We start from the raw sequence: 27,701 nt of genomic DNA, 5'->3' as shown, positions 1-27,701 counted from the left end.
ATAATTATATACATATATTTACACACAAATATTGTCACTAGAAATACAATAAAAACTGGTATGCAGTAGATCTTCCATTCTAGAAGCTGGATAATTCATGTGACTGTGAATCTCATTTTTTGGACTGAAAACCTCCCCAACTATAGCTTAGATTTATTAAGACTTGCACAAGCACAAAATGTATCATCCAATCTTACTAGTGGAGTCCTTGTATGGTTCAGTAATAGTACAGATTTCATCTCCTGCCCAATAATCAACCAAAGTCTCAAAACTCCAAGATTGTAATGGAAACCATAGAGGTCACAAGTTCATTCTAAAGTGATGCCTCCAGAGAATGCTTACATCTTCAAAATATTAATAAAAAATACCTCTGCAGTGATAGCAGCCAGAAGTGGCTATAATTTCCACATGCTTATTAATGATCATTTAAAGATCTTTTTTTTCTCCCCTTAATAGGATTGTGTTCAACCTGAATTTTAACACATTATCAGATGATTTGTTCCACAGAGCAGTAAGTTTTATAAAATCCTTGCTATCTTTCTCCCAAGACTTCCAGACTCCCCCAAGTGGATATCTGAGAAATTCAGCCAAGTGCCTCTACATAAAACTCTACCACTTCTTCACTCTTCGACCAATTCACACCAACTTTTTTTCCTCTATGAATTGCACCACGACAAAGAATTTCTCTTTCTTTATTAATATTCCCACTTTTACATCAGCATTTTATAATTTATACACGTGGATATTGACTTCCTTAGAAATAATCTTTTTCTTGTTTACGGTGTCCCACCTCCAGCCCCTTCCCTTTTCATCTTTAAATAAGTGAAGGCAAAACTGGCAGACTCATTTAAAAAGCACACAATGCTTTGCAGGGTCAAGGTTATAAAAAGCCTTTTACATATATCAGGCACCCAAACTGGAAAGTCTTGCAATCTTTACCCTGAAATAAACAAGACAGACAGAGTTTAGATAGAACAATGTAGTCTGCTCTGAGTTACAGGCGTCAGAATTTCTGGAATCTGCTTTAACCAATTAAGCCATTCAAGGCAAGAGGAAATAAAGGCTTCAGTAAATCCATTGAAGGCTCCATCTCCCAGCCTCCCACTGCCTGTTATTGATCTTTTTAAGTGCGGACTAATGAGTCATATATATATACCTGATGGCATGCTCTCACTCCACCACCTCAGAGGAGCTAAACTTACACAAAGAGTATAAATCGGGTGAAAGGGAGGTCACAAACCGGCGGCTGCCTTCCTCCGCCTCTTAAAATCCAGCTCCACAGGCTGCCTCCTGGGGAAACAGCAGACCCGGTTCCCTACTTTCCCGACAAAGCCATTATTAGTTCGTTCGGAGGAGATTTTCCATTCTGGTCGCTTCTAGGGCGAACGCTTTTGTTCGCCACCACTCTTCAGTTGTGGGAGAAGAACTATAGAGAATTGCAAAGCATGCTCGTGTCAATAGCTTCTTTGCGGCAAAGCCTCCCTTTCCGTTCAGCTTTGGCAACTGAGAAGCTCCGAGGTTCTCATGAGAGATGGGTGAGGGGAACGCCAGCATGACAGACACAGAAACCAGAGACCCCGATTTACCTTCTGTGCACTTCCACTCGCACCGCCACAACTCCCCTTCCCCCCAACTGGCATCAGCACAGACTTTCAATTCTCTACAGAGGGGTGGGGCGGCTAGGGGACATCCTCCCCTCCTTTCTCTGAACAGGAAAGGGCTCCTAAACCCCAAATACAAGAAAAATCAGTACAATCAAGTAAGGCAAACGCAGGGGGCCGCAACTCTGTGGCTGGGGAAGCGCGGCCGGCCACTGCTGGGCTGCGCTGTAGTTGGAAGCCTTGGGTTTTTGCTAGGAAATAATTTTATTCAGCCTCCCCGCCCCTCGTTCTTGCCCCCGCCCCCCCCCCCCCGGACCTCGGGGCAGGAAATCTCCATCCATTCATTCTCCTCTCCGCCCCCACCTCGCAGGCATCTCTCGTGTCCCTGCGGCTGGCCGCTCCGCCGCCCGCCCGCGGTGGCCGGCGCGTCCCTCGCCCTCTGCGCCCGGCGCGCGGCGCGCACGAGGTGCGTTCCGCTCGCTGCGCGCTCCCTCTCCGCCCGGGCTGCGCGGCCGTGGGTCCCGGCGGCGGGGGAGGGCGGGGGAGCGGCGGGTGACAGATGTACTCCTCTGACAGCTCTCAGTATCAGCCCAGTGGCTCCCTGCCATTGGCTCAGTGCAATGGACCGGCAACGCCGCTCACTATAATAACACTCATGCCTGCGAGCAGCAGCAACTCCGAGTGCGGGCGCCCAGCGCGGGGGATGCTGCCGCCGCCGCCGCCGCTGCCGCTCGGGCGGCTCCTGCTGCCCTGCTCTACGCGCCCTGCTCGCGGGCACTGACTCGGGCCAGCTCGCTCCGGCCCGCCAGGGCCCTCCCAGCCAGGGGTCCTCCAGCGGGGCTGCTCGGCCTAGGCGCATTAGGAAACCCAGACACCGAGACAGACTGAGACCGGAGAGCGCGGAGAGGATGCGGAGGCGGGGCAGTCGGGGTGCGCAGGGCGCTGGGCTGTAGCGAGCCGAGCTCCCCAGGGTGTGCGCCGGGCGTGCTGCCCTGCTGGCCGGTCTCTCGCCCACCCTCTCCCGGCTCAGGCACGCTGCGGCGGCCGGCGCGGGTGCATGGAAGCGGCGGCTGCGGTGGAGGAGGCGGCGGCTGCCCCATGGAGTGTTACTACATTGTCATCAGTTCCACGCATCTCAGCAACGGACACTTTCGCAACATCAAGGGAGTTTTCCGGGGCCCTCTCAGCAAGAACGGGAACAAAACTCTGGTAAATCGCTTCTGTTTTCTCCTCTCTTAAATCACACGCTCAGTCTCTCTCCACCACCTACCCTCTGTTTCTTACCCTCTGCCTAGTAGGTCATTTAAAAATTTTAGTTTATTTATTTATTGGTGGAGATGCCTGCTTGAGCTTACCATCAGGTTTTCGAGGGGCAGGGAACCGATTTGGTGTGCAATTTGTTTCTTGGACGTGGGGTGGGAGTTTTAAAAAGGTTTTAGGGAATTGTTATTCATTGCTTTGATGGATAACTCTTCCCACTCACTCCTCAATATTGAAGGGTTAGCATCCTCTTTATTTATAGCAAATAGTGTCAAGAGAACTGCTCGGGGGTGGGGGGGGGGAGGGGAAAAAGATATGAGATCCCCAGTGAACCTTAACATCTTGTGGATTCGAAAGCTAAAGGTGAAGGGTGTGGGTGTCTCTTGGAGGCTGTGGTTGATGTCAGAAGTAGTGGAAAGAGTAATGGTCTCATCAAGAGTTTGCATTTAGACTGTCTCCTTAAGGACTCGCAACTAACTTCTCTTGTGAGAAGTTGTCAGTACTGACTTTAACAAAATTCCAGAACCCCGGGCAGTTAATTTTCAAATATTCTGTCAACATAGATAGAGGATTAGTGTGAAGACCATTCATTACAATCACAGCCACTAGAAAGCATGTCGGATAAGCAGAAGGCGTTCAGTCGCAGGAATGTTCTTAGTGGACTACAGAGCTTTATTTTTCAGCATCCTGTTGGGAAGAGCACTCCTGATTGGTGAGAGAAGATAGGCTGAACATAGAGATAGTGCAGAAATAGATCTACTTTTCATCCAGACTTCCTCTTGGCTCCACAAATCTCTTTGCAGAACGAATTCTAGTGTATTGATGTCTCCCCAGAAGTATTACCCTCCAGACAAGAAAAATGGAAATGGAAAGCATATTCATTCGGTGGAGCACTGCCCAAAGCATAGCTTGAGTAAGGTCTAATATACGAATGTAAAACCTGTGTTACTGAAAGTATGGTCCATTAGCAAACCACGCCCTCTTTCTTAAAAACTAAAATCTCTTTACATTCCAACTTCCACCTGACCTCCAACGCTCTTCAATGTTCCCCACCCCCCTAACCTCAGTTTTACCATGTTAACTGAAGAGGTGATAAGTGAAAGTTCAAAGACAAATTCAACTCAAAAGGAAATAATTGTAATAAAATTTTCTTTATATATCTTAAAATGGGATTCCCACAGAATACAATGGTTGTGTTGTGTGTTTTTCTGAGAATAGTAAGTTATTATCTGAAGTTTCAAGGGAATTCTGACATTGATGTGTTTTTATTGATGTGTCTTTATTGAATTCTGACATTGATGTAATGATGCATTCTAGTGTCTTTTTTCTTTGGATTTCTTTTCATCTCTCTCTCAACTCATATGAGGTTCAAAAATCAGAGCTATTTTTAAATATATTGTTGTTCTGGATGTGGAGGTTGGTGGTGTTAAAGAAAGTGAAAATACTCCTCCCCAGCTATTCTTAGTGAGATACTGTAGAGAACTGTAGACAAAGATTAAGGGAAATAATAGAAATTATGCTAGCCTTTCTTACAGAACTCAACTATATAGAAGCAATAGATGGGGGGAGATCCCTTCAGTAATATTGACTAGTGTTTTTAAATCAAGTTTCACTTATGAGAAAGGCAGACTTGCTGAACAAGATTTCTTCAATATAGCCACAGTGCTAAAAGATACACTTTCACAATAAAGAATTAATTTAAGAAATTATTCATCAACTTCACCATGCTAAAATGCTGTTATTTGTTAAATTAGATTGTTTGACCTAAGATTAGATCTAATTAAACTGCTATAATCTTAGATTAAATCAAACCTGTATTTCTAATAGTGGTTAATGTTATTTATGTGGACCTGTTTATTTTTTAATTTGCAAATTGATCAATAATGGTCATAATCATGTTAACAAAAGAGAGTAAGAAGATTAGATTTGCCAGTGTAACTTTGTGATTAAAATGAGTGATTAAAAAAACCAGAAACAGTTACCAAATTTTAACTAATAAAGGTAAATATGAGAAAATGTCAGAAGTATTAAAAAGACTTAGCCATATCTCATATACTCCTTTTAATTATAATAAAAGAGATTTCCAGAAAGTTCCCGACTTACACTTTGAGGTTGTGTTTATAAACTGTCAAAACTTTGGATTTTCTGTATGAGGGAATTACATACATTTGAAATTATATAGGTTTTTTAATATAATCCAACTTTATGTGAAACAACTTCATCATAAGACATATAAGTCATCTTTATACATAGAGTTAGGTAAATTTTGATATTGGAATGAATGTGAGTTATGTCTGTTTTTAAGTATAATAAAAGAGGGTCTAAGTATCAGTAAGTTAATATTTTTAAAAAGATATAAATATTAATATATATTTTTAGTAAGAGCGTCTTTACCTTAAAATGTAACTTTTGCAACATGTAGGAAACTGTGAGCTAAGAGTTAATATACAACAGAAAAATTAACTGAAACTTTGAAGAATTAGCAACTTTAATAAAAAATAGAAATACTGTCTTAACATAATGTATGTGCTATTTTTTGAAAACATTGGGTAAAACTTCCGAGTATCATGTATCTAGGAAATTATTCTGAGATATGTTAAAATTTTTTCATATTTGGAAATCTCTCTTTAAAAAGATCCCTTATTCTTGCACTTTGAAATGTTTATTAACTATAGTACTTTTAAATGATGACTTAAGTGGTAATTTAATTTCAGGAAAATAAAACTAAAACTAGAAGACCACTCAGGGGAAAATTCATTCCAAAAAAGTATAAATCCTATTTAATTATAGAATAATTAATGGATGTTACAAAAATATTTCATTTAAGATTTAAAAATTTATTCTTCATAAAAACACAGGATTCATTCAAGATAAACTTATAACTGTATTGTTCTCTCATTAATGGGATATTTATAAAAGGATAATTATATAACTCAGATTTCAGTGTTTGTTTTATTACTTTAGTCAAAACTCCAGAATGTAATCCTTCCCCTAATATTTAGCAGATAAAAAAAACTCACCCAAATCCTTTCCATAAATCATCCAAATATAGATTTCTTGGGGGGAAGCATCCCTCCTGAAAGTTAGTAAAATGGTAAGTCTATAATTAATATTCACTTTATTATTAAGCTTTTAAAATTTATTTCACTGGACAAGTTTAGCTAAAAAAAAAGTAGTAGAATTCCATTTAATAATGTCTTACAAGCAAAAAGAAAGGTTAATCTGTGTGTGAGCTCTATTATACATTGCATTATATCTGTGATATAGATTTAATTCCATTAAATAAAGATTAAGGTAATATTTTATTAGTGCTCCAGAAAGTTTTGAATATGTTAGAAAGTTCATTGATAATGGAGAAAGTTTACCTTACATATATTTTCTTTGAATTATCCCAGGAGGGACCAATCCTTGGAGAGGGACATCATGCTTGGGAGGGTAGAGGGACAGTGCAAGAGAGGAAGACCCTTGATGACTCATCGATTGACCAGTGATGGGGTTATGGGGATAGGTTCATCAGAGACAATAAGACTCAGGATAGAGCAGGGTTAAGAGCTGTTGTACATAGGGGTCACTATGAGTCGTTTAGTCGAGGGCACATAACAACAATAAACCTTGTATAAGCTAATATTTATTAGTTAAGGACATTTAATTATACTTTTTTGTTTACAAATTATCCTAATATTTCTTTGCCTTAATTACGTAATTTTTTAAAAATACAGAGTTTGGGTTTGCCTTTAAGACTTCAGAAATCATTATTAATTTGCGCATTACATTCCATTAGCATTCAGCATTTTTATAATAGTATTGCATCCAATTTACTGACTGTGGTTTGTTTAAGGCCATGTAGTCAATTAATAATATGATGCAGAGAATCTGACTCCAGTATGTTTCCTTTATAATGTATCTATTAAATTATGAAATCTGTAAAGATTGATGTGTATGCTGATATTCACTCTGATAAAGATTTTTTAAAAATTTCCCATTTATTGATTGTAGTTCTTTTACTTTTTCCAGTTGCATGTAGATGGCATACCTGCAATATCCTCGGGATAAATTAGACTCAACATTATTTTTATGGCTTATCTTCCACGACTTGGGGTTGTTATCAGCTGGAAACCCATTTGACAGCAGTTAACAACAATAATCATCCATTTGGGAAACATCACTGACATTTGGCTTCAGCTTTGTTTTTTTAGAAGACACTCTCCATTTCAGTGTATTAAGAACCAGATTTACCAATAAAAGAAATATTCATTTACTAATTCATTGTTAACTTATTTGATTAGTTCATTCAAGCTCATTGAGATGTACAATTGCAAAGCACTGTTAGAAGACTCTCAACAAGATGGTTTGATAGAGAGCTATAACTATGGGCTTGAGCATATATATCAGAGATCATATGAATGGTACAGGGTACAGCAGGTTTTACATCTGTTGTTAGAGAGAGAGTCTCCATGAGTCTAAGTTGTCTTGACCAAACCTGAAAGCAACAACACGACAATATTCTAGGTATCAAAGATTCTATGCTAAGTATTATTTACTAAGCATATATGCTTCGTATTTGTGAAGCTGGTATATGAATACATCTTAGCATTCAGGGATATTCTCATTGTGAAACTGCTGAAGACATCTACTTATTTCACATGTTTCTAGGTTTCTTGTCACTCTTAAAGTTTTCAAATATATTAATATTGAAAAGTTAAATATTCTGATTTTGTTCCTTACATATCAGAAATTCACTAAGATTAAGACTTTCAAATTTACTGTTTGGATTTTTAAATATCATTATTATAACAATGTTGTTATTAATCTCATTCTTTTAAATGCTTTCAATATCTTCTAGAGTGTGTATTTTAGAAAATTTCTCCACTTAACCAATTGAATCTCACTTAAATGGCATGTTTATGTGTAGAAGAATAGAGATAAGATGTTTAGTCTTGTAAGAAAAATCATGTTCAGTTAATGTTCAGGTGAATCTGTTGTAAGAATGGATAAGGTAACAGCATAGTATATCTATAAACGTCCTTACTATAAATCTATTAATATAATCACTGTAATACATGTTTTTCTCCAAGTTTTTTAAATTCAGATATATGTCTGTATTAGAGATGGGATATGTCTTCAATGTTTTTGGACCTGAGGTGTCATATATGTATTCTTTGCCGTATTTTTATTCTATATTATTTTACAACATACACCTATTTATGAACACATTATTCAGTTAAAAAATTGATTGATATTTGCAAGCTTTCAAACTACTTAAGCAATGTTTTAATGCATGTATTTTTGGTCCAAGTTACGAGTTCTATTCGATTGCTGAAATTCAACTTGAGGCATTTCTTATCTTCCTAGATCTGCACCAGAGTTTTCTAGATTACTGATGACTGTAATGACACTTGTGTGTGTGTGTGTGTGTGTGTGTGTGAAAATAGATGTTGGTAGCTTTTGAGTTGGTTCCAGCTCATGGAGGTCCCATGGAGACACGATAAGACTGTCACTAGTTTCCAAGGTTCTGACCCATGAAGTAGATAACCATAGATGGTTTTTGAGTAGGTTTGAACCTCCACCCTATCTGGTAATGATTGAGAGCTTAGCTATTTGCACCAAAGAGGAACTCCTTACAAGGACTTTGTTGTTATGTGCAGTTGAGTTGCAGCCAATTCATAGCTCCCAGAGGAAGTAAATTGTATGGGAGGATATTACAGTTGGCGAATTCAAGCTGCTTGCTTTTGAGTTAGCAGTGCGACGCATTACCACTAAACTAACAGAGCTCTCTTGCAAGAACTTTAGGGACCAGCAAGTCCAGCGTCAAATTCAAGCCTCAAAAGCGGTGTACTCAGCGTACACAATGTTTAAAAAGACTGTATTTAAAAGCCATTAGGAGAAGAATGCTTTTTCCAGATTGACACGCTCTGTGCTGCTTTTTATTGTTCTACAGACTCTTCACTTATTTATATCATCTGTCTGGCCACTCAAAGTTATTGAGCTTCCACTATTAGTTTTACTTCAAGAACTAGATTTTATGTAATAAGAGACAGATATTTTCATCATTCTCTGCATATCCTTTGTTACACCTGATATTTTTCAAAAATGTTGAGCATTTTCATGTTATTTTATGTCATCTATATAATTTCTTTGCTATATTGGTTGAACTATTTAATAATATTTCTAGGCAAATATTTAGAAATAATATTTTAATAAAGATGTGGACGTAAAGGGGATATATTTTGCATTTTAATATTGTAAATACTAAACAAACTCACTTATATGTGAGACTTCTTATTGATTTTAATAAAACCTATTTTAGGTAATTTATAATTTGAGTAAATATTTTCAAAATTTTATTGAAAATATTATACATAGGGGAAATAACATTTTTTATGATTACTGTGTTGATTTTCTATGTAATTTATATAATAACCCAGTGTGAAAAGAGTAAGGGTTGTATAGGGACAGCCATGTCTGATGTTTACCAGCTTCACAATTTTAGGAAACTGTTCCTGTAAATAGCAGCAACACAAAACAAATTCCCATAAGATCAGACAAATCCCCTACGCACCCACTGGTCTTTCTACTTATCTCAACACCAATCTTACTGCTTTACAGGATCCAAAAATATGATGACACACAACTATACTGGGAAAGTTAAAAGGCTATAAATCAGGTTAGTAGCTGTCAGGCACCTCTCCAGACTACTGAGAAGGAACAATGTTAGTCTAGAGAGTAAGGTGTTCTTGATTCAGGCCATGGTCTTTGCAATTACTTGTTATTCATCAGAGAGCTGCACAACGACTAAAGATGACAGAAGAAGAATTGATGCCTTAAGCTGTGGTTCTGGAGAAGAGTATTGAACATATGTACCACTTAGGTATCAAATAATTCTTTCTTTAAGAGGGTGAAACCAAGTTTCTCCTTGGAAGCTAGGATTTTGAAGCTCCATCTCATTTTGATATGTGGCTAAGAGGGACTCATCTTTGGAGAAAGACACCATGCTTTGAAAGGTGGCGGGACAGGACAGGGCAGGAGAGAAAGACCCCAGATGAGATGGATTGATAGTCAGTGAGGCCGGCTCAGGATAGGACAGGCTTCAGAGCTGTAGTACATAGGGTCGCTATGAGTCATAGGTGACTTGATGGCACATAACAACAATAACAAAAACAACAACAACAAGAAGAACAGTAGAATAAAGTCCGAACAGGTTAAAAAATGTGTTTGTGGGTCCCTCACCCTTGACTCTGGTGGCTTTAGGCCAGTGTTACAAAGTTCTTCGTCCTGCCAATACTGGCTCTTCCTGTCTACCCCCTTTGCCATTTTCCCTGCCCCAGGGTGTCCATCAAACTTGGGCAAAGTCTCTTAGCTTAGCTCTGGTTCTATACATGGTGGGTAGCAGTCTGCTCCATCTCATGTTGGCTCTCTGGTCCTCAGTTTCAGCTGCCATGTCTGTAGCTCTGGTCCTGAAGGACCATTGCATTTTCTTGCTGCTGCTTCTCTGGCAAGGAAGAGAATTGTTTTCTGATTCTGGATCACTCTTTTTAATGGTGAGACTAATCAGTCCCCTTGTCAATTGGTGAGACTAATCAGTGTTCTTATAGATTTGTGAGATAGCAATCCCCTTGTGGATAGGCTAACATGCCCTGTTATTGTTGTTAATGTGTACTGTTGAGTGAGAATCGACCAACAGCTGACCCTACAGTGGGTTTTCAGTGGCACTTAATCGCACAGGAGGAGATTACCCATCCTTCTTCCTTGGAGTAGATGATGGATTTGAACTGCAACCCTTCGGGTTTGTAGTGCAGCTTCTTACCACTAGAGCTCCCTGCCTGCCCTATTCACATTTAAATGACAAAGTCAAGAAATGACTATGAAAGCCATTTTGAATAAACCTTTAACTCCACGGGCTGCTTAATAGAAATATCATTGTTGAAGACAAAAAAAGACTCCGCTATATTGATATTGTTCTTAACAACCACCACCTATATTAGGAGTTCATATAATAATTTTATTAAATATAACATTTTAATCTGTGATGTGTATTTATTATAATTTGTATTGCTAAGTACAAATATTTTGCACCAGAGTAAAATAGATTATAACTCATAGTGACACTCTGTTTGAGAAGGATTTTTACTGAAGGAAACGGAGACTTTAAATATTTATGAGAGAAAACTGTTCGTTTTTCTTCAGTGGAACAGCAGGTGTATTCAAACCACCAACCTTGATAACAGCAGGCCAACATGTAACACATGAAACCAGTACTCTTTCCACAAAGATTAAGAAATAAAATGTTACTAGTTTTCTTTTTCTAAAAATATTGACATGAAAATGCTTGGCTTATTATATTTCATTCTCAATTATCTATTACTTCTGAGAAAAAAAAGCTTTTCTATATACTATAAAGTTGTTCACAAGTAGCAAGGCTTCATTAATATTATATATGAATTAGAGTACACTTGCTTTTGCATTGTAAAATAAAGTGGAATAATAAATAATTAAAAGTCAATCTTAGTTGTCAAAGTAAACAAAGTCCATTGCCTGATGCAGTACTCTGAACTCTTCAATAAGTGTTTGGCACCACTGGAATAAAGTTATATACTTTTCTAAATCAAAATGCATTTAATATAATAAATGTTTATGATGAGACTGTCTTATCAATATAAAGTAGAATACAACTTTTTGGGGGGGTTTGAAATAACTTGAGAAAATTAGCTTAAGGATGTTAGATAACTTTATACGTCAATTTGTCTCGGTTATTTTTGTGGTTATTATGTACTGTTGAGTCAGAACCAAACCATAGCTGACTCTACAGCAGGGTTTCAGAGACAGTTAATCACACAGGAGAAGATTGCCTGTCCTTCTCCCGCAGAGCAGCTGGTAGATCCAAACCATGCACTTTTGGGATTATAGCATAATTTCTTGCCATTAGGCCGCCAGAGCTCCCTTGGTTATAGTTGTTGTTGTTGATTGCCTTGAGTTGAGCATAACTCATTGCAACCCTATGAACAAAAGGCCTGAGGCCTTTCTATAACTATCTACATATATCAAAGTTCTTAGAGTCTCCAGAGGAATGTTTAGGCAGTAATTGGAGGGTGGGTTGGGTAAAAGAAAGGAGAAAGATTTGCCGTGAAAACAAGTTGTATAAACTTTGTAAGTAAACCAGTATAAAATAAACATTTTATTAAAAAAACAACTTTCACAGCAACACCTATATTTTTGTCATCATTGTGTGCCATTGAGTCAGAAGTTGTAGCTATTTAATATGACTGAGGGAACTCTGGTGGCCTAGTGGTAAGAGACTGCGCTGAAATCCCAAAGCCATGCAGTTGGAATCCACCAGCTGTTCTGGAGAAGGATGAGCAGCCTCCTCCCATGTGATTAACTGCCTCTGAAAACCTGCAGGAGGGTCAGCCATGGGTTGGTTCTAATATAATCAATATACTAGCCTATACAGGGAAGACCAGTTTATAGTATCTCTTTTATTGTAAGCTAACTACGTCACTGGATTAATGACTAAATAAATAAAATAGAAATCACATTTGTATTTAATTGAAAGTAACTGAAGTGTCTGCTGTTAGGGACCTCTCTAAAGTACTCAGGAGCAACAGTGTCTCTCTGGAGACTAAGGTGCGCCTGATACAGGCCATGGTATTTGCAATCGCTTGTTATGCATCAGAGAGTTGGTGGGGACAGAAGGAGAGTGGATGATTTTGAGCTGTGGTGCTGGAGAAGAGTACTGAATGTACCATGGACTGCCAGGAAAACAAACAGATTCATCTTGGAGAGGATTAAACCAAGCTACTCCTTGGAGGCAAGGATTCTGGGGCTTCGTCTGACATACTTTGGACATGTTGCCAGGAGGGACGGGTCCTTGGAGAGGGACATCATGCTTGGGAGGGTGGAGGGACGGCGCAGGAGGGGAAGACCCTCTATGAGATGGATTGATTCGGTGACTGGGATAATCGGGATGGGTGTGTCAGAGGCAGTGAGGTTGGCGCAGGATAGAGCAGGGTTTAGGGCTGTTGTGCATAGGGTCGCTATGAGTCCCAAACGACTCGACAGCACATAACAACAACAGCAACAACTGAAGTGTTGTTGTTGTTGATTGCCTTTGAGTCGAGCCCGACTCATAGCAACCCTATGAACAAAGGCTTGAAGCCACTCTACAACTAATGACATTAGTATATTGTTAAAATATTTAAGTTTAAATTGATAGAGTTTACAATGTGGCTATACAGGAATTATTGTATCTTTTATAAATAAATTCCTAACATCTTTATGTGGTGGAGTCATTACCTGTTTTGCAGTCCTTCACAGTGCTAATACTTATAAGAAAAAACAAACTCTTGTAGTAATGTGTAATATAGCTATTATTATCTGTTCAGCTTAGAAAAGCTGATCACAAAAAAAAGAAAAGAAAAGCTGATCACATTTTATGTGATGGAAAAATAACTTTTCAATGAGAGAAAACCTATTATTCAATGAGAGAAAATAATTTTAAACTTAATACCTGGTATCTATATGTTTGGAGCTTACATGTAAGAAAATAGGCATTAAATAAGGAACTACATTTTGCAGAACAAAAATAGTTTTCTGGTAATAAGAGTATTATATAGAATAATATTTGTGCTAACTAGCAAAAGATCATGAGAAACACAAACCTACTTTAACCAGTTGGGTTAGTTATTAAGTGTTAGAACAAAGTTAACTGTTTACCATGGGAAATCTTGGGGCATCCATGATGGGTTTTTTGGTTTTGTTTTGTTTTGTTTTTAAGAAAGAATAAAAAGCCTAAAACATCATCAACAAAACGGCCTTCCAGTTGATTGGGACTCAGTGACCCTTCATCGAGTTTCTGAGGATACATCTTTAAAGGAGGAGACTGCTCATTTTTCCCCCTGCAGAGCAGCTGGTGTACTCGAACTGCTGACATTTCATTTCTCAAGGCATTTACATGTTATAGCACTAGAGTGTATATGTCAATGACATAAAAAGAGGCTTTGGAACTGTGTGAAGTAATTTTGCGAAGCATTGCCAATTTAATTGTCAAGAATTAATTAAAACTCTAGGACTTTTATGATAAGCAGTTCTGATGTTGTATTCTGTAGAATGTTGCTCTGTTATTCTAAAATATCCAGTCTGAATCCATCAGCCTGTATGTTGGTGAAAGACTCCTCTGTGATTTACAGCTTAGGGAAATCCAACAGGAAGGTCATCCAAGAGGAAAGTCAGATGTGAGTAAGCTCCGACTCTGTGTCAGTTAGTTGAGTTGAGGAATTATCACAGAAGTAGTTTTGGAAGAAGCAATGGCTGAAAATGAACATCAATGTTGGTACTATTTCTGTTCTCATTGCCACTGAATTGGAACTGACTCATAGTTAACACTCCATTGAATTATGAAGGCTGTGAATTATACAGTAGGAGATTGTCCATCTTTCTTTCTCAGAGTGTCTGGTGCATTCGAAACAGCATTTGGGCTAGCAGTGCAACACCCTACAAACCATGCAATGAAGAAATAGTAAACTATATAATTTAATAAAGTGAGAGTAAAAAATAATGGATGAGGGAAGGAATGTAAAAAAAGTATGAGGGTTGATGACTAGAACTGAAGTCTTTGGACTAGAACTAGTCAAGAAGTATAAAGGTTGATGTACTAGGACATGAACTCCACACAGGGACATTTTTATGAGAATTTGAGGAGATAAAACTACCAACCCAGTGAAAGACAAGGGGAGAAAAATCTGCTTAAAAGACACATAGACTCCAAGTAGAGATATTAGGTGAAATGAACTTTGAGGAAAGAATTCAAAGGTACAGGCACTTCTGAATTAAAGAAGATAAAGTCTAAAGGTTTAGGATATATGCAGGAATAAAGGATAACATAAGAAAAAGAGATATATGCCACCGTATTGGGATTGAAATGTAAGAAAGGAGGGAGAATTTAGGTGTTCTGAGGTTCTTATGATTACTGATATCATGGGAGATAAAAATAAGACAAATTCTGATAATCCCAGTGCACGTAATAAAATAGGAGTGGCAGTGGAGATGAAGAGTATAGTTGTTGTTATGTATCTTTGCGTCAAAATTGACTTATAACTGATATTCCAGTGAGCTTTCAGAGGCAGTAAATCACACAGGAGAGAATTGGCCATCATTCCCCCGGAAAGCAGCTGGTAAATTAGAATCTTATGCCTTTGGATGGGCAGCACTACTCTTTACCACTAAGCTAACAGAGTTTCCTAAAGAAGATAGAGAAGAAGAGAAACTTGCGAAGAACACTCAGAGATCTTTAGCTTACTCTTGATTTCCTTTTTTTCCCTTCCCTTTTTGAGAGTGAATTCTGCACAACATTACTCTGAATCCCAGCACTTTTTCTTGATTTCTCATGAAGAGTTCTGGCAGAGAGGCATGTTTACTCTCAGTGCACAGATAACTTTGCATTTTCTGCCACTGAGGATTCTAAGTTTTAACAGTGATTCTTAGTTTAACCCATCCGTGTTGTATTGGTTATTTCCCTCAGGGAGAAAGCACCTAAAAATGCTATGAAGAACAGATAAATCTTATTTGAAAAGACATTTAAAAAGCTCTGAAACTGGAGAAAGATAGGGTTTAATGATGAGTTTTGTAATGACTTTTTTTTTTTCAGCAAATGGTCAAGGAGAAAAAAATCTCTGATAAATGCATATATTCTACCATTGTTTATGAAAATGTCTCGAGTGGCATGACCAAGTGACATCCCAGGAAATAGCATTAGTAATATAAAGTTATTTTTGTTATCGTCTTCAAAAACTAGCAAATAATCACTTTTTATTCAAAGCCTTCATTGTGTCATTCGAGTACTATTACGTAAAGGGAGTGTTTTCATTTCCGTTTTTTTTTCTCTTGAATCCAGTATGGCAGGTCTTCATTAAAACATGGTTGAAAACATACACACTCTTATCAAGTAAATCTGATATCAGATTTTAGATCTACCTGTGTATAGCAAATAATTAAGCACTGCACCCAAAACTTGAAATGAACCAACTTCTTTCCTGGCAATTCTGACTCATAGTGACTCTCTTTAGGTTTCCAAGACAGGAGGAGACCTCTACTTCTTCCACCGAGTGGCTGATGGAGTTGAACTTCTGACCTTTTAGTTAGCTTTCAAACACATTATGCTATGAAAGCTCCTTAAATGGCAAATATGTGCTCAAATAATGTTCTAGTTCAATAAAGTAAGAACTATGTAAGTTGATCTTTCGTGGCTTTATATATCAGTGATACCAGAGCTGAAGAGTTTTAATTTTCATTTATCTTAAAACTGTTAAGATGGCTGTTGCTCCACTTGTCACATCTACACTGAAAAGAATAAAAATTAAGAAACAGAAAGCACAAAAGCTTAAATGATCTTTCTTCTTGTTCATCTCTCTCACTGTGTTACAGTCGCTTTAAATGGAGGTGATAATTCCTACCTGGAAAGCTGGTTTGCAAATAAAATAAGAAAATTCATACGGAGTAATAAAAGATTTGGCACATCCTAACGTCGTAAATGTCAGTGGTTGTCAACATTTCATGTTTGGACATTCATATCTATATTAGAACCTCAAAGCTATTCGCTCACCAGGTTATGGATTTAAAGAATTTGGACCTTTTCTCGTATGAAGTAATATGAAAATTTTCCATTTTTCTCTGTGAACTCATGTAACCTCTAGCATACTGTCTCTTTCTTAAAAATGCATGTTATTTTATGAAATATGGACTAAGCCATGGATATTGAGATTAAGAAGGTCACATATGAATCAGTCTTTTAGCACATAAGGATCATGAGTCTGTGGACTCATAGAAAGCTGGCTCTTGAGAAAAAAAAATTAATTATAAAACCAAACCAAAACAACCCTCTCCAGTGATAGTTTCCTAAAGCTGTGATTCTTTTGCAATGCCCTGGGTCACTGCAGTCCTGAAGTTAGAAAATTAACATATACACCAGGGGGCGACATAACATTTTCTCTTCCTCTAACAGACATCGTAAATAATTACAGATTAATAAATTTGTCGACTCTTGTTATCATAGTATATGAAATAGCATTTACTCTAAAATGTCGTTGTCCTGAAAATGACTATACAATATCAACGTAGTAGTGCTATAGCTCGCTATGCTCTTTCATTTGTCTTTTGAACCAAATGTTTAGGGTCACTGTGAGTCTCAGGCTACTCGACAGCACATAATAAAAACATCCTTTATGTCACATATAGTAGGAGAATGCTGAGATGGAATTAATGCATAGCTATCATTCTTGATTGTAAAGTATGCTATATTTTTCTAGTCCTTTCTGGGTACTATCAACCTACTAAAATTGTGATTCTTTATGCTCTATTTAATGTCATTGTTGTCATTACACGCGATTGACGTTTTGTACTCCATTATTAAAGAAAATAAAAATGGACTGTGATCATCATTATCTTTTGAAATAAGAAGAGCTGAAATGTGAGATAAGAAATATGAGAAGCTTGGAAATTCACTTCTTACTTTCATAATTGCCACAAGTAATATAGGATAATAGTTGAAAAATAAATCTGAGATACCAATTTCTAGGTTTTACTAAAATTTAATGGAATTACCTCTGTAAAAAATCAGCATTATATTTCCTAGGTAAAAGGTACAGATTACATAAAAGAATATGACTGTTCTATTTGTATTACTAATCACTGTGAAATTATTGATGAAACATGAAAGATGCAATTTTTATGGATCAGAATTTACAGGCGTTGATGTGATACTTGCAGTTGCTCACAACACATGAGACTCTTTTTTCCAGTAGATGGATATTAATAGAATTTAGAGTCACCAAATTGCATAATGCTGCCTTAGAATGCTGCATTTTAGGAAATTTATTGTCTTTGCAATTCTATAGTAAAAGGCCAGTTAGGGAAAATAATAACAATAAATCAAAACAAATTGGTTCTTATTGTTTAGTGCCTAGAATAGCACAAAGGGTAATTTTATGGTATATGGGGGGAGAAAAGATATAATAGCTATTATACTTTTATAATGTTAAGTTGCTTTAATTAAAATACTTAAAATATTTTATTAGAATATCAATATTTCCATTTACATATGATTATTCGGAGCAGTTATCTCCTTGTGAGGGATCAGACATGACTTTTGACTCATTAATAAAATGTCAATATTGTTTTATCAATTAGGGAAACTGCAAACCAAGTGAAACATTTTCTTTCATTTTTGTCAGTACTCCAAATAAATATCTACTCAGAAGCACAAAACAGCTTAGCACGCACAGGACAATGTAAATCTCCCTCTACTCTGCCCTCCTCTTTGCACTTCTTCCTATGCTCTCTCCTCTCCTACTCCTTCTGAGAACTCTTTCCAAACCTCTTAGAAACTCTGATGGCACAGTGTGTTGCACTGCCATTGAATGGTCATGTGTCTTTGGTGATTTGAATTAGTCAGTGACTCCTCGGGAGGAAAATGGTCAATTTCCATGAAAATTTAGAATAGGAATGGACTTGATGGCAGTGAGAGTTGACTCTTACCCCATAGCAGTGTAGCAAATTAGAGAGAATATCGTTATTCCGGCTCTACTCAGTCTGCATGTTTGTTCTTAGTAAATTCATGGAACTACTGAGATTTGGCCAGAGCCAGAGAGATCAGAGCAATTAGATCCTTGACAAGGAATTGAGAATTGGTTTTAATTTAGTCACCCATAATTAGAATTCAGAAAAGAGAACATTGTAAGGTTTAGGGGGGAACATAAAACAGTTCAACAACCAAAATTCCACTGGTTGACCACATTTCTGGAAAATTTATATTTTAAGAAATATAAATACTCATTTGCAGTAAAGATGAATGTAAACTAATGTAAGAAGTTATCTCAACTTCTAATATGGTTACAGCCGTATAGAGGTTTAAGTTGTACTTGAGATAGTGTAGCTTATGCTCTTTCCCTGGCATGATTAATAACAGCATCTTCCTTCTCTTTCCAAGCTATTATGATTTGAATGATCAATTTTATGGTCATCCTGCTAATGACAGAAACATCCATGATGACTAAAATCTGCCTAAAATATTTCTTTTTCTGCATCCTGGCTTGAGTTCTCTGTTCTGTTAGTCTTTGCATACTCATAAGAGGACATTTTCTATGGATGATATTTATAAGATGGCACTTGGATAGCATTTAAACAGTTCTAAGCTTCACAATATGCAGAAGTATAGTCATTCTCTCCCTCTTTATAGCAGCTTAAGTTTAGCCACATGATGGGAGAAGAGATAGAGGGAGGATGATAGAAGCATTGGGTTCCTTGGAAATGATCTGCAGCAGCTGCGGAGAAGTTTAAAGAGGGGCCGCAGTACCGGTTCATTAACTGACTCCGAACTAGCCTTGTCTGTGAGTCACGTCTGGTGCCCTCAAGAGCTAGATGCAATGTCCCCACACGACACTCCCAGAAGCAGAATTTTTCCCAAATATTGCCAGTTCTGGTATGTCAACAAGGCTAGTTTAACAGATTTATCTTTGGATTTGTCAGCTACGTCCTGCACTTCCAGTAAATACATTTTTCTGCTTCATTTAATGAGTTAATTTGGGTTGTTTTAAGAAGCCTGTCTAGAAATAGGAAAATCGCAGAAAATTGTAGATTTTTTTTTCCTCAAGGAAATAAACGTGTTGCTGGATCTTACATATGAAAGAGCTATGGCAGAGATTCACGCCTTTGTTTCTCATCTCCCCTTCTTATTTTCTACCATCATGAAAAGTGCTCAAGTTTTGGAACTAGAAACCAGAGTTTGAATGACACATATGTAGCTTGGGCCAGTTAAGTAACCTTCTTCATTTCTGTTTTTTTACTTACAAATAACAAGACAATATTTATTGAGTCTTTGCTGGACAGGATACACTATAAAGTATGCAAAATGTGGGTGATGTTTGTCCCTGAAATGATTTAAAATGGAAAGGAGTAAATAGAATGACTGTTAGGATGAAATATGCAAAGTGTCTACTTAGCTATCTGGCATATAGTCAATCACAGCTATTGTTATTTTGACTGGAATGGAAAAAACCTTCAATGTCCTTGCCATTGATTCAGAGTTGACTTCTGGCTGATCTTCCCTTTCATTGAGTTTCCAAGGCTATCAATGTAAAAAGAGAAGATTTTTCCATTGTTCTTTCTCCTGTGGACCCTTGGCCAATGCCAGAGGGCCGTGGCCTTTGGTTTAACCATGTAACCTCCTACAGACTCCACCAGAGCTCCCTTTGACTATAATAAATGTTGTAGCAAAGACACTGCTTCTTCTTTCTTTCCTAAACCTACCCCATGGGTTTATGCTTTTTGGATAAAGCAGGAATAAATTTTTAAATCTTCATGAGTCATAGAGACTTCATGATTTATGGAGCTGAAAGAAGAATAAGGAATTGCACATAAAATAAAGCAGCTGCAATCTGTCTATGATTAGATTACTTAGTTTAGCTTAAAAAGGACCATTAAATTCTCTGAAGTATATATAGATCCCCAAACCAGACATTTATCATCTAGAGATTGATTAAAAATTTTTTCTAGATATTACTTTGTATGACTGATTATAGGTGGTTGTTCTTAGGTTGACAGTGACGTCTGTATGTCCAGAAATATTGCTGCCAAGTGACTCTTCTTGTTCTGAAATGAAAATACATCTGGCTTGGGCTCAGTGAATTTGAGCCAAAAGAAAGTATGGTTGGCAAATGTTCGTATTTGGTGTGGGAGATGAACCTCAGCTTTCATTATTTCTCAGACCTTCTGCCTAACATCCTTTGCACGGAAACCAAACCAAATATATATCTCTATCTCTATCTCAAGCATATTTAAAATATATTTAAAGTAAGTGGTTTTGAAACTTAATAGACTCTAACATCTACAACTCAGGTACCCTAGTGAATAAGGAGTTGTGCTGCTAATACAGAGGGAGGTGTTTCAAATCCACCAGTTGTGCGGTGGAAAAGAGATAGGCAGTCTCCATCTGTGTGAATTACAGACTCTGAAACCTCACTGGTGGGTCAGCTATGAATAAGTTCCGATTTAATCATAATGAGTTGAGTGAATTGAGTTTGAACATCTAAATAGAGGACAAAATTGTTAGTTAGGCTAGCTGCTTTCTCAATAAATTCTAGTTCTAGGTTCAGCTCCATGAACCAGTTTAGTTAATTTGGCCTATTCTTTTTCAGTCATGATTTGAATATGTTAGTTCATGTATAGATCGGGAATAAAGTGCATTTCAAACAAATGATTTTTTATTGTGTGCTTTTATAATTTTTATGTTAAAGAGCAAATCAGACTGAAAGTGGCTCATCAAATAACTTGAAACTAAAGTGAAGGTAACTTCAAAACTATAAAGATATAAAAGTAGATTTATGAAGTATAAAATGCTCCTGGGCAATTTTTTAAAAATATACTAGTCCCCCAAATTAACATTATTAGTCAAATCATTCATCTGCACTCTCCAGCCTCCCCCCAACCCCCGCCCCCCTTTTAAGGCTATTAATTGTCATACACATCGTTTTCAATCATCCATTCCTTCCTTTCACCATTTCCGGTTCAGTGTCTGTATCTAATCCATACTTTTCTTCCTTCCCTGTCTTAATCCTGTATTATAACAAAATGGGCTTATACCATCTTTATCCCTTTGTGACTGAAATATTTCACCCAGCATAATGTTTCCCAGAAAATGTCATGTAGTGTTTTAAAAGCTCATTATTTTTCATTGTTCTTTAGTATTCCATTGTGTGAATGTGCCATAGTTTCTGTGTATTAGAGTTTTAAAAAATAGTACATTAGCTTTGTAATTAAAAATACTTAATTATATTCTTACTAAATTAAATGATTTATCATCTTCTATAATTTTTATACACAAATTTTATATTTTAAAAATAATTGTGTATATACTCTTAAATTGTTATTTGTATGTAGGTGATTATACTTATCATTGTTTAATATACATTTTAATAGTGTATCAAAGTCCTTCCTCCAATAATATTATATTTTATGAAAGAGGCAAACATTTAATATAGGTTGATACATCTTCTAAATGCTTTTCACTAATATATTCGAAATCCCGTTTTCAAACTGCACTTAAAATTCCAAAGTTAATGAATTAGTTTAAAGCTTTTAATTTAAATATTAATATAAACCTTTTAATATGAATTGCTTAATCTTTGCATCAGAACTTTAACTTCTACTCATTATAATTGCCATATTACGAATAAGAAACTAAGCATTTAGAAATTTTTGCTTTATTTAAAGTCCTCTACCACTCTTCGTACTTCATAATTATGTTACTATTTACAATTACAATATGAGAAGGGACTAGCAGACTAGTGGTAAGGAGTTATATTATTAACTCAAAGCCAAGTGATACAGCCTATGAAAATCCAATGGAGGATCAGTTATGATCAGTTATGATTCAGCAGCACATCTCAACAACGGAAATTATATCTATCTGTCTATCTATCTATCTATCTATCTATCTATCTATCTATGTATTCCCATGCATATTGCATTTTGTTGAATTTATCTCATGTGTAATAAACATTGTAAATTTTCATATATCAGGAAAAAATCCAGTAACTATATAAAATTATATGGTTTTAAAATGAGGAAACGCACAGATGAAAATATTTCATATTACTTCTATTTACATGGTTTTAGCCTCAAAAATGTTGTTCTGCCTGATTGTTTCCCTATTTTTGGTGCCAAAGTCTGAATTATTATGATCACTGTTATTGTCACTTGTTGTCTTGTCTTAGCAATATAGTGCTCAACAATGATATTTTAATTTCTTCCTTTTTTTAACAGAATATAAGCTATATAATGAGATTTTATAAATCTTATAACAAGTGACATTTTTTACTTACATTATGCATTCCACCAGGATAAGAAGATTAGTAAAATTTAGAGGTTTTTTTTTATTGTTTTCCGATTACTTTGTGATCTTCTGTAAGATTTATTTTTTGGGACATTTTTAATGCCTATGTTTTATGCTTGGAATCTTCTGTTAACCATTCAAGGTAATAAAAGTTTTCACACTAAGGCAGATAAGGAATTATTTTAAACCATTTACAGCTGAGAGTGCAACCTCATTTTCTGGGATATATTACTGAACTTTCCATTTATAGAACTAAGATAAGAGAAGCTGTCCATTTTCTAATCACTGAGTTTCAGCACAAACTTGTAGAGGGTTGACTTTCAAGTTTAGACAGTTCATAAAGTATAGGTTATCCTTCATCTTTCTCAGATTATTTTCAGCAAGAATACAAGAAAATGAAAAGATTCACAGTCTTTGCTGGCGCTTCTAAATTTATTCTCTCCTAATTGCTGGCTGTGCTGCAGAGAGGTGGAAATGGGAGGGGGGAGCACCTTGTGATGTGTGAACAGGAAATAATCAGGAAGGAGCCTTTGGACCACATTTTGACTTAATTTGTAGAGTTTTCCTATTCTTTGCCATCTTTAACAATTGGATCCAAGACTAAGATGTCGTCTGTCTATCTATCTAATCTTCTGATCAAGGTAAAATTATAAATGTAGTTACATGTGTTGATTTTTTTAAAAAAATAAAGCAAAAATATGTTTTAAAACTTTTTTGATGGTTTTGTTCAAGCCTACTATGCATTAAGAAGGTTGCCAAGTTTTGGATAGAACAAGATATCTTTATGTTGAGGAAATATTATAATACTTTAAAATAGAGTATTCAATGCAAGTCTTTGCAAAAATAATGCCAAGTTTATTTGCTGCATAATTAATAAGAAAATTTGATAATTGCTGTTTGCAATATAGAGGCACACAAGTTAATACAGTACCCTTAGATCACATTTATTTTAAGAAATTAATATTTTGCTAAAATGTGTGTATATAGAACAAAATACAGTCTTTAGTCAGGTAGGTAGCACTATTACCTGCCACTTAGTTGGGTAGCTAATAAGAATTTTAGGGCATTATTTTTATCGTAGGAGTATGCAATGAGGGTTGCAGAATGGATTATATTTGGGGGTAGGGGGTGGGGTTTGGGGAGGTGCGGGGGGGTGGATTGTGTGCCATACTGTTCAAACTGGCATCATTGCTCTTCAGAATTTTGCAGAGGTTTCTGACAGCAGACTTGTCCAATGCAATATACCAGAATTGACTGTGTAGCTGAGCATGCTTCAATTGTTAACAATCTCAGTCTCTTCTTCATCTGTCATAGTGCTACCAATTGGCCCAGTGTTGAGAATCTTTGCCTTCTTGATGTTGAGCTTCAATCCATATTGAAGATTTTAGTCCTTGGCCTTCTGCAGCAGACCCTTCAGGTCCTCCTTTGTTTTAGCAGGCAAGGTTGTCTCATCTGCATTATACAGGTTGTTGTTGAGTCTTCTTCCAATTCTGATGCCACATTCTACCTTATAAAGTCTAGCCTCCTCAATAATCTGTTCTACATATAGATGGAAAAGGTACAGAGAAAGAATGGATCCCTGACACACTCCGTTCTTGGTTTTGAACCATGCAGTGTTTACTTGCTCTCTTCAGACCACTACTTCCCGGTCTAAGTATAGGTTTCACAAGAGCACAATCAAGTGTTCTGGGATTCCCATTCTTCTCAATGCTAGCCATGATTTGTTTTTATAGCTCCATTTATAAATTATTACTATGTAAATTCAAGTTAAAGCAAAAGAAAATTAAAACAAGTGCATGAGGTGGAAAAGAAAGACCTCAGGTATATCTTTCCTGAATTAAGTGACCATTTGCACGTAACATTTGAAGCACTGAGCTATAGCGACCAAAGACCAAACAAGTTGTGGAATGATATTAAACAAGAAGAGATAAAATTGAAATATCAGAGGAAACAGGAAATACAAAATAGATGTTGAAAAAGACTCTGAAATTTGTGGATCATATAGAATAATAGGTAAAGGGAATTGAAGCAATTATGAAATGAAAGAATTAAGCAGAAGGTTTCGAAGGTTTGAGGGAGAAGACAGGAAAGTTTTTATAATAAAATTAGCAATGACCTCAAATTAGAAAACCAAAAGGAAGAAGCATTCCTGGCATTTCCCCAAGCTGAAAAAACTGAGGAAAAATACCTATGCCTTGAATTGCATTAGTGAAAGATTCTCTGAACAAAATATTCAATTACCAGAAATTTGGAAGATAATTACTCAGCTAAATTGGAGGTCATTCCTCCAAAATTGTGTTCATTCCTAAGAGTGATATTCAATATAATATTGTAAGGATTTGGCAATGTTAATATTACAGGTGAGTAAAATTTTGCTGAGGGTAATGGGAAAAAATGGTGGTAACACTATATATATATATATATATATATATATATATATAATGGAACTGCATAAATTCAAGTCAAATTCAGAAGAGGACTTGGAATGGAGGTTATAATTCTTGGTGTCAGATGGATTTTGGTTGAAAGCAGAGAACATCAGAAAGGTATTTACTTGTATTTTATTCACTATGAAAATTTATTGACAGTGTGGATCACTAGAAATTATGGCTTATATTGCAAAGAATGGAAATTGCAGAATGCTTAACTGTACTAATGTAGAATATGCAGATAAGTCTTGATACAGTAAATTGGAATAGAATGAGGGAATATTGCTTGTCTGCAACCGAGAGAAGGTGTGCATCAGAGTTGTGTTTTTTCACCACACTTATTTCAATTTGTATGCTGAATAAATAATGACTATATGAAGAAGAATGTGGCATAAAGATTGGAGGAAGACATTAACCTATGACAGCAAATAACAAAATTTTGATTAGTGTAAATGAAAAAGACTTGACGCAAAAGACTGATAAAGATCAATAACTAGAGGCTTCAGAGTGGACCACTTCAATATTTAAAATAAAGAATTCTCTGTAAATATTCATCAAAATTAATAAAATAAAATTAAAAAATAAATAATTAAGCAAACCCTCAGAATTGAATCTATATGCAGCATTATGATAAATACTGACATTCAGGAATTCATTTTATCTGTATTCACAATCAATTTCCATGGAAGTCAGAGTCAAGAATTCATACAAGTATTTCTTTGGACAAATCGGTTGTAAAATAGCATTTTTTTCACTGTTAAGAAGCAAAACTGTTCAAGGGGAGTAGTATGTCTTGACCCAATCCATGGTCTCTTTAGTTGTCTCATATTCATGGGAGAGCTGAACAAATAATTGAGGAAATAAAAAAGAGTTGGTGCATTTAAATGTTGATGTTAGTGGAGAATACTGAATACACTGGTCTGCTAATGGAACAAACAAATCTGTCTTCGAAGAATTACTGTCATTATGTTCCTACGAGTGGATGAGACTTCATTTTATAGACTTAGGACGTGCTATCAGGAGAGAGCTATCCTGGAAGAAGAGCACCAGAGAATCAGTGAAAAGGAGGAAGACCTTCAGAGTGATAGAGAAACACAGTGGGTGCGACAGTGGACTTAAAGATCCACAAGAGTGAAGATTGCTTAGGATTAAGCAGTGCTTCCTTCTACTGACCAGTGTTCACCATGGCTCAGAACTGGCTCAAGTATATTGAACACCATCACTGCCAACAACATGTACTTTAGTTTTGGTAATATAGAAAAAAAATGGCCATTTTTTTACCAATTTAATGAGTTATAAACAGAGAAATTCTACCGATGTTGTTGTTGATTACCGGCAAGTTGAGTACGACTCATAGTGACCCTATGAACAAAAGGCCTGAAGCCTTTCTAGAACTATCGACATTTATCACAATTCATAGAGTTTCCAGAGACATGTTGTTTAGGAAGTGGATGCCACTCAAGTGTATAGTTTTAGTTTCCCAGGAAAAAGATAGATTGCTATTTTCAGATGTTGTAAATATTTAATAAAAAGATACTTCCTTATTCACTTCTTGAATTTCAAAGTTTTCATTGTTTAAAATTTCCATTTAACAAGAATAATTAGTAGATGATGGGCAAGTACATAGATGTATAGACAGTGAGAGACAGGCAGGAGGAAATAGCTAAATGTCGGCAGATATTGCTCATTTCTGCCATTTTCGAAATTTGAGAATATTAAAAAAATGTTTTACATGTATTTTGTTCCCCCCCTCCCCTGCCATCTGTGTCTAATTTATGTATAGGAAAACTCTATAAAATTGTTTCTACATAGAAACAGCAAAACTAATTTTGGGGTAAAAGATACTTTCTTCCTATTTGGTAGGTAAATACTTAGGATTCAACATTTAGTACCTTAACAATTGTGTAGTAAAACTTGTATAAAAGTCTAGTATCAAATTATTTGCTGTTGTCAGCATTTACATTATTAGGGAGCACTGGTGTCCTAGGGCCAAGAAGCTGCACCACTGTGAAGCCTCTGAAGACCCACCAGAGGATCAGCTATGGGTAGGTTCTGACTCCATGGAGCACAGCAACGGTAGCCTAGTGGTCAAGAATTGGGCTGTTAACTTCTATGTGGTAGAAATATATGTCTGAAAACGTGCTGGAGGCTGAGTTATGAATTGGTTCTGACTCGATGGCACACAACAACAACAATAATGTATTTTATATAGTAATATTTACTTCATTATTTACGTAGACAACAGCATAATGTGAGGATTGAGTTTACATTCTGGAGAGGAAGTTTCTAAATAATTTTGTAATGAGTAAGTGATAATTTTCTCTCAATTCATAATAATTGTATAATGCATAAGTGATAATTTGTTCTCAAGTTTGTATCCATTTCTTTATTCTCGAAACACATACTCATTGGTGACCTATAGGTAGCAGACAATCTCTTAAGCACTATTACTACAATAGAAGAGAATGACTGGCCCTTCATTTTGGAGTCTGTGTTTGAGTGGGTCCCAGGACTCTACAGTAGGTAAATGCA

At 36.4% G+C, this 27,701-nt stretch overlaps 1 protein-coding gene across 1 annotated transcript in view; it reads left to right on the top strand.

The window, feature by feature from the left end:
• Positions 1–2,699: 2,699 nt before the first annotated feature.
• The window catches only part of ZNF804A (zinc finger protein 804A), a 351,093-nt gene continuing 326,091 nt past the window's right edge, over positions 2,700–27,701 (top strand). The window contains exon 1 of the mRNA XM_006878775.1: positions 2,700–2,810. Within this exon, the coding sequence (XP_006878837.1) occupies positions 2,700–2,810 (111 nt within the window). The remainder of the gene's footprint in view (positions 2,811–27,701) is intronic.

This window comes from Elephantulus edwardii, unplaced genomic scaffold (genome assembly GCF_000299155.1).
Source record: "Elephantulus edwardii isolate Elephantulus edwardi_28Jun2011 unplaced genomic scaffold, EleEdw1.0 scaffold00001, whole genome shotgun sequence".
NCBI lineage: Eukaryota > Metazoa > Chordata > Mammalia > Macroscelidea > Macroscelididae > Elephantulus > Elephantulus edwardii.
The sequence above is the reverse complement of the archived record's forward strand: the minus strand, read 5'-3'. Positions and strand labels throughout refer to the sequence as shown.